General features: G+C 38.9%; 2 protein-coding genes across 3 annotated transcripts; one reads left to right on the plus strand and one right to left on the minus strand.

Annotated features, from left to right (window-relative positions):
• The first annotated feature begins 3,478 nt into the window (after window positions 1–3,478).
• Window positions 3,479–6,490, plus strand: LOC106602794 (proline-rich proteoglycan 2). Of its 2 annotated transcripts, none has more exons than XM_014195650.1 (11): window positions 3,479–3,570; window positions 3,717–3,782; window positions 3,875–3,919; window positions 4,077–4,136; window positions 4,455–4,688; window positions 4,966–5,028; window positions 5,348–5,485; window positions 5,788–5,817; window positions 5,942–6,025; window positions 6,182–6,246; window positions 6,382–6,490. In XM_014195650.1, the coding sequence occupies exons 2-10, from the start codon at window positions 3,723–3,725 to the stop codon at window positions 6,215–6,217; spliced, it is 750 nt and encodes a 249-aa protein (XP_014051125.1). In that variant the 5' UTR covers window positions 3,479–3,570; window positions 3,717–3,722; the 3' UTR covers window positions 6,218–6,246; window positions 6,382–6,490. The 2 variants fall into 2 exon arrangements, with proteins under 2 accessions (XP_014051125.1, XP_014051126.1); XM_014195651.1 differs by having other exon boundaries at window positions 5,014–5,028.
• A 50-nt stretch (window positions 6,491–6,540) lies between these two features.
• On the minus strand, window positions 6,541–11,610 carry LOC106602793 (basic salivary proline-rich protein 4). Its single transcript, XM_014195649.2, has 20 exons — window positions 11,571–11,610; window positions 10,562–10,626; window positions 10,344–10,433; window positions 10,034–10,183; window positions 9,732–9,911; window positions 9,390–9,476; window positions 9,129–9,269; window positions 8,823–8,930; window positions 8,706–8,735; window positions 8,494–8,514; window positions 8,381–8,407; window positions 8,209–8,235; window positions 8,079–8,105; window positions 7,923–7,952; window positions 7,765–7,794; window positions 7,604–7,639; window positions 7,430–7,465; window positions 7,235–7,252; window positions 7,086–7,139; window positions 6,541–6,998 (listed from the first exon to the last, which is right to left on the minus strand). Exons 2-19 carry the CDS (start codon window positions 10,610–10,612, stop codon window positions 7,101–7,103), a joined length of 1,128 nt encoding a protein of 375 aa, XP_014051124.1. The 5' UTR covers window positions 10,613–10,626; window positions 11,571–11,610; the 3' UTR covers window positions 6,541–6,998; window positions 7,086–7,100.
• Between the last annotated feature and the right edge of the window lie 1,086 nt (window positions 11,611–12,696).

Raw genomic sequence — 12,696 nt, forward strand, 5'->3', positions numbered from 1 at the left:
CTCATTCAGATTTCAACTGAGACAACCACAACTCCGTACCCAACTACTTGTTAAGACACTATTCAAGTTTAGAGTTGACAAATTTGAGAGGAACAAGGTATACGTCAAAATACAAATGCTATTTGTGGTACTGTACAATATCCCATTATTGAAAAAAAGAAGAAGCAAAATGTATCTTGGGTCCTTTATTTACAGGTGTCTGCTGTAGAACATGGACACGGGAATTTCACCAAGTCGTCCACAGCACTTTAAGTTAATCATATCAGATACGCTAGCGGTTAAGAGCTTTGGGCCATTAACCGAAAGGTTGCTGGTTTGAATCCCTGAGCCAACTACGTGAAAAATTGGTTGATGTGCCCTTGAGCAAGGCATTTAACCCTAATTGCTCCTGTTAATTGCTCTGGACAAGAGCGTTTGCTAAATTACTAAAATGTACACATATAATGTCTTCTAACATTGTATACATGCAGATCTTATTTGACATTTCTTATATGTTTCTTCTTGAAATTTCAATAAACATGACTATTAGCCTTCATAAAAGTTGTTTGTTTGTTTGGTTTGAAATGGGGGTTGACTTTTGTCCCTTCTACATTTGTCAAGGAAATGTATGGCATATTGCCCCGATTTCGCCATCTAGGGGCAGAATTAAATTAATTTGAGTATCTAAAATATTATGAGCCCAGTTTACCGGACTCAGATTAAGTTTAGTCCATAAGAAGCACTTTTAATGGAGAATCTCCATTGAGCATGCATTTCAGTCCAGGACAAGGTTAACAATTTGTGATGACCTGAGAAAGTAAAGACACTGTTGGTGACGAGCACATAGACAGGCTACAAGTGACTGCAGGGCTAAAGGATGAACAGACCCAACGCCATGAAAAAGTGACTAAGGGGGCAGTTGAAATCGGTTCGGAAGCAACATTTTGGGGTATTCTTGCATTGGAATTATATTGAATTCTGCTTTTAATTCTGCTTATATATCACGCAATACCACAATAAACATAAAGTTCAAATGCAAAGACTCCGAGACCATTGATTGAGTGCTTTTGAAGTGACAGGTTGGCGAGAAATCTGTAGCCTATCTCCGCTGCACTGTATCAGTACAATGGACTGCACCCTACTCACTAAAGCAATGACATATCTGTCTTACCAGAATAATGCAAACTAAATGCTAAACGAACTAGTCTAGTTATTCATGCATGCTAACAAAAATAGTTAATAGCAGTTTGGCTTAGAATACCAACACAGCTGCGAATGCGAACAAATGAATGCGAATAGAACAAAACAGTGGTACCAAGTAGGCCTAGAAAACAAAATATCAGATGGATAAAGGCATGACAAAATCTATTTTTTGGCTAGTTACATTAACAGTAAACAAACGCAGTAAACAAAAGGTGAATGGAGATCCAAATAACCAAAATATAGACTACAACCTACTACTGTGAGAAGCAGCCATGCAGAGCTGTCTTGCCAAACAAAATGGCATATAGGCCTGATTCAGACATGGAAAATCATGCCGCTCATGAGTACAGCAACACGTTGTGATATTGCACAATACAATTCTGTGGATTAAATTCAACCCACGTAATCAATTAAGGAATGCCAGCCTACCATAAACACGTTTCCAATACACACAGTTCCATTTACAAGCACAAAAACCAATAGGCTACCAAGAAAACCATAATAGAATGTATGTATTTTTATATTATGAAACATACCGATATGTAACTATACCCAGGAGCATCATTTGGGTTCTTGCATTGGAATTATATTGAATTCTGCAGTAACCCAGTATTCCAGACACTCTTCCTATGAACCAGATGCCATTAAATTAATGTTTTTTGGACAGAAAGCCTGCGGCTAGGGTAGTATTCTAGATTAACCTGGGCTGGCTCCTCTGTTCCAAGATCATCAGGAACAGTCGGAGGTAGAGGGGACTGTGGAGTCAATATCCTGGCGTTTGTGGAATGGTGGGTAGGCTCTTCACACGAAGCTAGCTGGAGCTCCGCAGCATCATCGCTGCTGGGCTTGGTGGTGACCTCGGTGGTTTGATGCTGCAGCTGCTGCTCATCTCACTCCTTTTATCTTTGTTTTGGGTACTTTGGCAAAGCCAATTTCTGATATCCATCGTGGCAGTGGCAGATTAGCTGGTTCGAGCAAGCTAAATAGGCTAAGGCTAATAACAATAATGCTTTTTACTGCTAGCTAAGAAGCTAACTAAACTCTGTAGTGGTGGGGCGTGAGGCAGAGTTGAGTGAAGCAGCTTCAACGGTAGACTTGACCCCATCCTTATAAATCAAAATCAAATATTACAGGTAGAGGTGTACCACATTATTCAATTAGCCTACCACAGATGAGAAGTGTTTTCCCCCCTACTTTTTATGGAAACCCAAAGGAGTCATACCTAACCACCCCAGGGGCTTTCCGTAGCCCCCCTACACACATCCTGTGCTCTCTGTCCATTCTGCTGACACAGCACAGCGGAGATACAGATTTTGCACCAACCTGTCTCTCAGTCATTTAAACTTTTTTGCTATTTTTATATAGGGAGATAGGACTAAAACTGAGGGGGCACAAGTTTCAACTGAGGGCCCAAAGCCACCTTTTGCGCCCCTCGTGGAACCTGACCCGATGAAGAACTGGGGAAAGGTATCTACTGTAGATTGGATTTCTCATTCTTCCTCAATCTCTTTCAGAATATAATTATGTAATATAATATCATAAGAGTATGAAAATGTTTCTTACTTTTTTTTTACAAATGGTTTTATCCTAACCAAATGATGGCGGTTAGGATCTAAACCAGCAGCCCTCCTGTTGCCAGTTCAGTAACCACTGGGATTTGAACCAGTGACCTTACAGCTACCTGCCTAGAATACCTTATTTATAGGACCTAATCAACACTGATAATGTCAATCAAAAGACTTACATTTACACATGCCAACCCCACACCAGTCCATAGACTGATCATCTGTCTGAAAACTCTTAACCACCTGCAGCAAACTCTCTTGTAGTGATGCATATTATAATCACAGGTCTCTATGAAAGGTTTAAAAATAACACAGACTCATGGTCATCAGGGGCATTGAGTTCCAGGTTCTTTTGGCCAATATAGGGAAAGTGATGTATAATAGGAGATGTTCTATATATTGTGAACATACTGTAGGGGCAGAATACCCATTGAAATAATGGGACAGGGGTTGACTGTTATCCCCCTTTCATCCACCTAGTTTGTGTCATATACTGTAGAGTCAACATATTAGACAATAACATTAGAATTGGTGTATGACACGATAGATAATGTCCAGCCATGAGATTCATTTTGACTTATGGTCAGTCCATAATGATACAGCTGCATATATCTGCGCCGTAACTGTCTGAGTCTGAGAGTGATGTCATCTCAAAGAGCCTGTGCGTCATATTGACCATAGTCTGTGTGTGTCTGGGACATGACAGCTCAAATGGGAAGATAGAGATAGTTTAAAAGTAGGAGAGACACAGTAGGCTGGACAGAGATATAAAGAACACACAGGAAAAAAAGAAGATAGGCTGAAGCAGACATTCTCTGATAAGGTAATACTGTCATGGGCTTTCACTTGCTTTTGTATAATCAAAAATAGTTAAAAATAAGTATGTATCACATACAATATGCTCAAGATGGTAACAAGATGGTATTGAGATGTCAGATATAAACTACATTTGTTCTGTCTTCATTGTAGGATATCATGAAGCTGCAGACTATAACTGTTTTGGTCTGCCTTTTTGGTGCTAGCCTTTCACTTCCTGTGAGTTTCACAAGTTACTTGAATATTCCTTCATTTATAGCGCTACACTTCAAAATGAATCATAGCAAACTGTTTTTTTTGTTTTTTTAAAGATATACCAACAGCAAATTGGAATCCTCGCAAGTAACAGCAATGAGGTACATTGAATTACCCCATATGTTTTTGTCTGCAACTCTTGACATTGCATTTGTTGTTCGTGATTTTTCCTTTCAAATTGATGTGTAGTAAAATACAATGCAATGTGGAGTAACGGTTGTTAGAAACATTTTCTGACAGCGCACCCATCCTTTACAGATCTTGCGGTTGAATGGACTGACCCTGACAGGTGTAGGCTTTGGGCAAACACAAATGCAGGTACTGAACCAATCCAATCTGACTCAATCGAGATAGAAATCATTAGCCATGATAATGCTATAGACATACTGTAGTAAAGAAGATTGATATCATTAGCAACATTTGCAGACAGCATAATAGTTAAAATGGTCTCCAGTAATGTATTTCAGGAGCAGCTTCCATTCCCACTTTACCTTTAACTACACCTATTTTCAGCATTGGCACATTAACCGAATTGTTCATTCAGTTGCTCATCACAACTTGAACAACTTTGGTCAGCAAAGCTTTGAAATGATCTTAGGTCAGAGACAGATCTTTTACCCAACCTTGTTTGTTCAGGCGTCTCCATTCATGCCCCAGTACGTGATCCAGCAGCAGCCTGAACTTGGTCTCCCCCAGATGGTGAACTTTAACCCCCAGGTGGGAGGCCCTTTCGGCCCCCAGATGATGTTCCCTACACAGGGGAACCAGCTGCCCCCCATGCTGTACGCCAATGCCCAACAGGAGCAGCCTGGGGCCCCCCAGGACCCCAACAACCCAAATAACCCCCAGCAACCACACAACCCTGCACAGGTAGGCTACTGTACCATTTCAGATCAGTCAGTTGGTCTATGTATGTTTTCACACAAATTCATTGAAATACCAATGTTTTCGATGGATACCAATGACAAAAGGCTTCCCAGCATCTACTAATGAATACACATATTTTTTTCCTGAAGTCAGTTTGTCTATGTTTTTATACAAATTCAATGTAAGTCAATGAAATACCATGTGTCAGGTAATCCACTACTAATTGGCAAAGTCTTTCCAGTATTTGGTGAAGTTGTATTTATTTTCTATTATCCTGAAGGGGGTTCCCCAATTTCCTCAATACTACCCATCATTTTCATTTCCCCAGCAACCAAGAATGCAGGTACAGTGGAGTTTCCCTCTTTCAATGTGATTTGTTCCTCAAGGTGCATCTTGTATTCACTGTAAGAGATGATATACACTCTATATTCAGACTAATGGATCACTTTACCCCCCATTTTTGTGCTGCATTTTCTTAATTACATTTTAGTCATTTAGCAGACGTTCTCATCCAGAGCAACTTACAGTAGTGAATACATACATTTCATACATTTCATTTCATGCATTTTTTTTGTGTTTTGCGTAACATGATGCAAAACATCTCATCATCACACTTTTTGATCCTTTAAGACTCTTAACTTTCACAAGTGTATCTTCCCTAGGGCTACCCCTACTACATGTCTTACGGTTACCCCAACTACCCCCAGCCTAACCAGAACTACCCCCAGCCTAACCAGAACAACGGGCTGAACCAGCAGAACTTGGAGAAGACCCCTCAGAAACCACAGCTCCCACTACAGGTGAGGAGTGGTCATTACATGGGTGTGCTCTCCCTTCCCCTCATACAGGCCTGTTATACTAGACGAGTGACTTTTGCAGAGTGTGAGACACGGCTCCAGGAGAATAAAAAAGTTGAATGCGGCAGTTTAAAGTGCAGTGAAATATTGTCAACAGAAAGGAAATTAGAGATAATGAACCGATAGTATGTCATAATTTCATGATTTTAGTTTCATTTTAAACTAACAATCATTTTAGAATTCGAAAATTCAACAGTCCAGACGGAGTGTCTTAATAATTATTATTTACCCTTTCAAAATTGCAGCAGGCTGCCCAACCTCAGTCACCAGGAAAGGTAAGTAAGCTCTTACTACTCTGTCTGAATCATATATGGATAACATTAATGTGTCCTCTATGTGAGGGCTGCTGATGTAGACTGAGCTGTATGATATCTAACTGTATTTTTGTGTTGTTGACAGACATGGCCTAAAGGATTCCAGACAGAGGCTGCCAACCCTCCACCAGATCACCGTGGAGACACAGTTGACCCTGGCGTAGATGAGGTATGACCTCTACTTCTTATACTATCACTATAACAATACTAATATAATATATAATATATTATAGTATGTATACATTGTATATATAGATGTTAATATGTGATACGAAACATATGTTGTACTTGTGATAATGTCATCCTGAAAAAAAACATTTTACAGGGTCGTCCCAACTTCTCTTTCCTGTTTGAGCCATAGAATTGCATGTGGGGTCAAAGGAAATTGAGGTAGGGTAACATTAGGGCCATTTCCAGGTTTTTATTATGGGAAGGAAAAATATCCTCAACTGAACACCTGAAATGTATTCATATCAGTATTATACTGTACTTCCATTGAAGTGTTTTTTTTTGTTTCATTTTCAGGGATCGGTACATCAATCTCACATTCCTACTCCTATATTAATTTAAAATATGTTTTCAGTTACAATATGATACATTTTCTATTGTCAAATAAATCCATTATCAAGCAAAATCACAGTTGTCAATTGTACTTTGTATGCACACAAAAACAAGAGTTCTTAGTTTGCATGCTGGAAGTTTTAATGAATGTTATAGAGCAATTGTTTGAGAAAGTGTCAAATTATATCACAGAAGTAACCTCCACCAACACCTGCCATGTACTGTATATAAATAGGTTCTAAAGAGGCTACACATATCTTGCCACTGGGGGTGCTCTTTGAGCCAAAAGGGGTCCCCTAAATGGACCGAAATATTGTCCAGAAATTACCTTACTGGACAGAAAGAGGCCCTCCTCCCCACACCCATGAGTAAAATCATATATTGTTAGGCTAAAACTAAAGATTGTTTGGTTTCATGAGTTAAGAAATGTATTAGTATTTAGGAAAACATTTAGCAACTAAAAATCCATAGTTCAGCTGTAAAGTTGAATGTACTCCAGATAGATATGAAAATATGTCAAAAACGTAATCTCAATCCAATCAACGATTCCAATCCAGATGCAAGGCTTGGGCTTCTTCTCCCTGTAAACAGGGAAGAAGAAGTCAGAAACAGATAAAGAAAGAGATGATGCATTGCAAAGAAACGCCTAGGCAAAGTGCTTAACACACCTTGTATCCACCATATTATTTTCCTTCCTCTTCCCAAGTCTTTGTCTCCTCAGCCTGCAGATAGATCAATCATATCATGGTTTAAGAAGGAAATACATTATTTTATTTTTGGTAATACAGATACAACAATGTCATTAGTAATTTCTTACCTTCATGAACGATGGGAGCTTGGGGTAAAGGTTGAAGGGTTCAAATAATGTTTTAGATGGTATTGTGAGTGACATTTGATTGAAAAATAAACAATATTGTTACATTTGACAATATTCATTCATGATGACACTAAAGCTGAAAGGGAATATTAAAATCTCAATAAGAAGCATGTTTAGTAAACAGTCAATACTTACAAGTGTTGTTATCCCATATTCAAATGAGATTTTATTCTGCAGGGAAAAGAACGTATAAACATTTAAAACATGTGTAAAGTATATTTCTTAAGAAAAAAGATAAAATCTCACATAACATATTTGCAGTTAACATTGTGGTATTTTGTTGATGTTAAATCATAAATGTATACATACTGTAGCTGAGGGGTTGTAGATGAGCTTCAGGTAAGGCTGGAATTGAGACAAAAAAACAAAATGTTTTGCTATTTCTCAAATCTTCAAATCAACTTGTTTTCTATTTATTCAGCATTGTAAATATATAACAAAATAGTTTAAAGGTTCATTAGGACACTTACCTGAAAACCAGATGAGTATGGGTATCCAAACTATCAAAACCAGGGCCACAGAAAAATATCAACTGCTTTTCAAGTTCTTTCAAGAAATTCACACTTCACACCAAAATTCACACCAATATGTACTAGAATATGATTTAAAATGGAATATCTCTTCATACCCCTAATTCTTGAGGTCTTTTATGTCCATGCTGTAAAACATATTACAGTTTACTTATCTGTTATATACAGCACAATGGCATACTTCCTGCTATGTTGCCTACAATACTTCAGAGTCATAGAATTAAGCTAACATGGAATGAGAGGCTAGTCCATACCCTTGGTGGGGGTGTTCTTCTTCCTCCCTGATAGTAAAGAAAATACAGTATTTGTTTTACACAATTCCATCATGCAGTACTCTAGCCATCATAATACTAAAATAAATCATTGTTTGTGTGAATTCCTTACCTTTGGCAGCAGGAAAATGTTCTCACCCTACAAGGGGAAACATGTTTGCCACATGAACAGCTTAGAAGACATACACTGTATGACACTGTGACAATTAACACATGTATAATATATGATAACAATTCAATAGCCTGATTTAATCTTAGATCATTCAGGCAAATTCATTATTTACCTCTTTCAGGGGCAGACCACTAGCATTCTGGGAAAGAAAAAAAGCATTTTGTTTCAATATGAGTTTCAGCATGTAAATCCATTCAGTTTTTGATAGTAAAAACATAATCTTACCTGTAAAGTCACATTGTCAGCCTGTAAAAGAACCATAACATAATTTTTTTCTTCTTCTAATTTCTCAAGAATTTCTAAATGAATAAACAAGGAATAACTCATTAACATCATATTTAATAATACATTATACATATCTCATTATCCATGTCTGTATTCACAAAGCGTGTATTCTTCACGACATACATTAATTACCAATGACCAAGGTACTGTACCTGAAAGATGGCGATGAATTCTCTGTTGCCCTAAAACATAAAATAAATAGACATAAGTTCATTTTGTCTAGGTTAAATGCTGGGTTATGACATAACCAGGATCTTTTAACAACCTACCACCATCTCAGGTTGCAACGGTCTTCCTCCAAAGAAGGTGTCATCAAATGGGGGCCGTCCACCTGCTCCAGATGGAACAGCTGAGGGGCGAATGGGGTTCCTGTCAGGCTGGGTAGATAAAGAGACACAGCACCCTTCATTATCAAAACTAATTAGTTCTGGCGTCTCCTTGCCAGCGTCCCATAATCTATGCGCTTTTAACAAAGAAAGACAGAGAGGGATGAATTGGCTAACACACTAACAAACTGGACCACCAGGCTAGTACTTTCCAATATAGTCTGAAATAAAAGTAAAAAAATGTCTTACCCTTGCATCAAGGTTTCTCATGTTGGGTCTTCCTCCTCTTGGGGGCCCTGCAGGTCTACGCCTTTGGGCCCCTGGCCAGCGAAGGGGGCCCTGGCCAGGGTGCGGTCCAGGTCCATTGGGAGCATACCCAAAGTCAGATCCCTGTTGAGAGAGAGAGAAACATTAAAGTCTAGTTCTACAATCAGTTAAGCATCTTAAGTGGGATCGGTGATTGTATTCACAGCAGGTTGCATGGAGGTTGCCATTACACCGTTTACTCACTGTCACAGGTGGAAGATAAGCATGGGATGATGATCCTCGGTCTCCTCTCATGGTTCCCTGGTTCCACCACTGACCTTCATCCTCTCTCTTGACCAGGAGCGAGCATCATATTATACATGTTAACAATAGATTTTCAATTATTGGAGGATCCCTGACAGCTTTTATATTTGTATCCTTTATTTATTCAGGAGATCATATTGAGATTACAAATCACTTTTCCAAAATGAGACCTGAGTATATCATGGCAATAAAAATATCACAAAAACAGCATATGGGAACAAAAAACATCGAAAAAGCAATACATTACATAAATAGAATAGAAAATAACCAGACACGACATACCCTTTTATAATCCCGATCAGGGTAGTCGAGGGGTCCTTCAGACTCGGGTCCCCCCCCGCTCGATCCTCCAGACTGGCGGGTCTCCCCGTTGGGCCCTCCCATTAGTCGCTGAGTGTCCCCACTTCCTGGGCCTCCAGAGGGTCTGTTTGGGTACCAAGAGGGCATTTGATCCTGGTCGGGCTGCACAAAATAAATTCAGTCAAGTAAAAAGTACTATATCATAACTATTACTATTAGTAGATACAATGAATTAGTAGTTTGGGAAAATCACATTTGTTAATAAAATTAGAAGGCCATCATACCCATCCTGGGTTGTCCGTTCCACCCATATTCCATCCTTGCCACATAGGTCCTCCACCGATTGGTCTAGAGTTCTCTTCTCCTCCACCTATTGGCTGGCCCCCAAATGGACGGCGGGTACCATCCTTCATCCAGGGATCTCTACCATTGGGCTTGACAAAGTAAAGGAAAATAATATGAGCTTCAGATATTACCATTAAGTAAGAAAACAAATATATAAAATCTAGAATGGTGTGTTTTTCTCTATATCTTGATTGACTTTGATTAGGTCTCTTGGATCTCTTGGAAGTCTCTTTGACCTTTTTTTCTTACTCTCATAGGGTGTCTGTCTGGACTTTGTTGAGGTCCGCCAAATGGGAGGAATCGACTGTCTCCCTGTTGCCATTGTCTCCATGGGTCAGCCTGGGGAAAGTAAATCACAATTTAATAATGTACATGATCTGCCATGCTGAATATTAATAAACCTAATGCATTGCACCCATATATATTTTTCCTGATTATTCTCCATTCTCTCTTGACTATTTACTCACACGTGTTGCCACAGCAGAGAAAAGTAAAACGACAACACAGAGATACTCCATTGCTTCCTATGAGCCTGTAAAACAATTATTCATATTTAAACACTGAAAACACAAAGTTGTTTAACACTAATATTGCTAACACTGAAAATAAAGTTGTTCAACACTGATGTTGTTTAAAACAGTAAACACAAAGTTGTTAAATACTGGATCGGTGTCCCCCTCGTGGAACGGTTGAGCTAACGTAGGCTAATGTGATTAGCATGAGGTTGTAAGTAACAATAACATTTCCCAGGACATAGAAATATCTGATATGGGCAGAAAGCTTAAATTCTTGTTAATCTAACTGCATTGTCCAATTTACAGTAGCTACTACAGTGAAATAATACTAAGCTATTGTTTGAGGAGAGTGCACAGTTATGAACTTGAAAATGTATTAATAAACCAATTAGGCACATTTGGGCAGCCTTGATACAACATTTTGAACAGAAATGCAATGGTTCATTGGATCAGTAGAACTTTGCACATACACTGCTGCCATCTAGTGGCCAAAATCTAAATTGCACCTAGATTCCAAAGTCATATAATGGCCATTCTCTTGCATTTAAAAAATGATGGAACAAAAGAAACAAACAAACGCATGTTTATTCTTTGTATTAACTTTTACCAGATCTAGTGTGTTATATTCTCCTACATTAATTTCACATTTGCACAAACTTCAAAGTGTTTCCTTCAAATGGTGTCAAGAATATGCATATCATTGCTTCAGGTCCTGAGCTACAGGCAGTTAGATTTGGGTATGTTATTTTAGGCAAAACGTTTTTTTAAAAAGGGTCCAATCCTTAAGAGGTTTTAACACTGAAAATACTTTTTAACACTGCAAGCACAAAGTTGTTTAACACTGACAACACATTACTGAAAACAATAGTTTTAACATTAAAAACACCAAGTCATTCTAGCCACCAGATTGCTTGAAAACAACCCGTCTATTCTAAACCCAGTGTTTCTCCCTAGCACTTACCTTCACCTTGCAAGTCTCTTTGTGCTCTAAGCTTCTGCCTATGGACACTTATATTAGACACGAAGTGTTGAGCAATCTCTGTACAGTTTGAGAAAACACAGCCTATGACTAATGCTTTGATGTGTGCAATAGGGAAATTATCACGCAGGCTTTGCTAATGGGGTATTTAATTGACATTGAGTTGCGCAATGCCAGTTTGCCAACAGAAAGGGCCCTTTGATTGCAATGGCAGTCTGACAGTAGCTCATATAAGTGTATTTAAATGGTATAATGTACACTGAACAAAAAATATAAATGCAACATGCAACAATTTCAAAGATTTTACTGAGTTACGGTTCATATTAGAAAATCAGTCAATTGAAAGAAATTCAATTCAATCTATGGATTTCACATGGAAATACAGATATGCATCTGTTGGTCACAGATACAATGCATTCGGAAAGTATTCAGACCCCTTAACTTTTTCCACATTTTGTTACGTTACAGCCTTATTCTAAAATGGATTAAGTTGTTTTTTTCCCCCTCATCAGTCTACACAAAATACCCCGTAATGTCAAAGCAAAAGCAGGTTTTTATAAATTTTGGCTAATTTATTTAAAAAAACTCATCTGAAAAATCACATTCAGACCCTTTACTCAGTACTTTATTGAAGCACCTTAGGCAGCGATTACAGCCTCGAGTCTTCTTGGGTATGACGCTACAAGCTTGGCACACGCGTATTTGGGGAGTCTCTCCCATTCTTCTCTGCAGATCCTCTCAAGCTCTGTCAGGTTGGATGGGGAGCGTCGCTACAGAGCTATTTTCATGTCTCTCCAGAGATGTTTGATCGGGTTCACGTCCGGGCTCTGGCCGGGCCACTCAAGGACATTCAGAGACTTGTCCCGAAGCCACTCCTGTGTTGTCTTGGCTGTGTGCTTAGGGTTGTTGTGCTGGTGGAAGGTGAACCTTTGCCCCAGTCTGAGGTCCTGAGCGCTCTAGAGCAGGTTTTTATCAAGGATCTCTCTAATTTGCTCCGTTCATCTTTCCCTCAATCCTGACTAGTCTCCCAGTCCATGCCGCTGAAAAAGATCCCCACAGCATGATGCTGCCACCATGCTTTACCGTAGGGATGGTGCCAGGTTTCCTC

This window comes from Salmo salar, chromosome ssa04 (assembly GCF_905237065.1).
Source record: "Salmo salar chromosome ssa04, Ssal_v3.1, whole genome shotgun sequence".
Taxonomy (NCBI): Eukaryota; Metazoa; Chordata; class Actinopteri; order Salmoniformes; family Salmonidae; genus Salmo; species Salmo salar.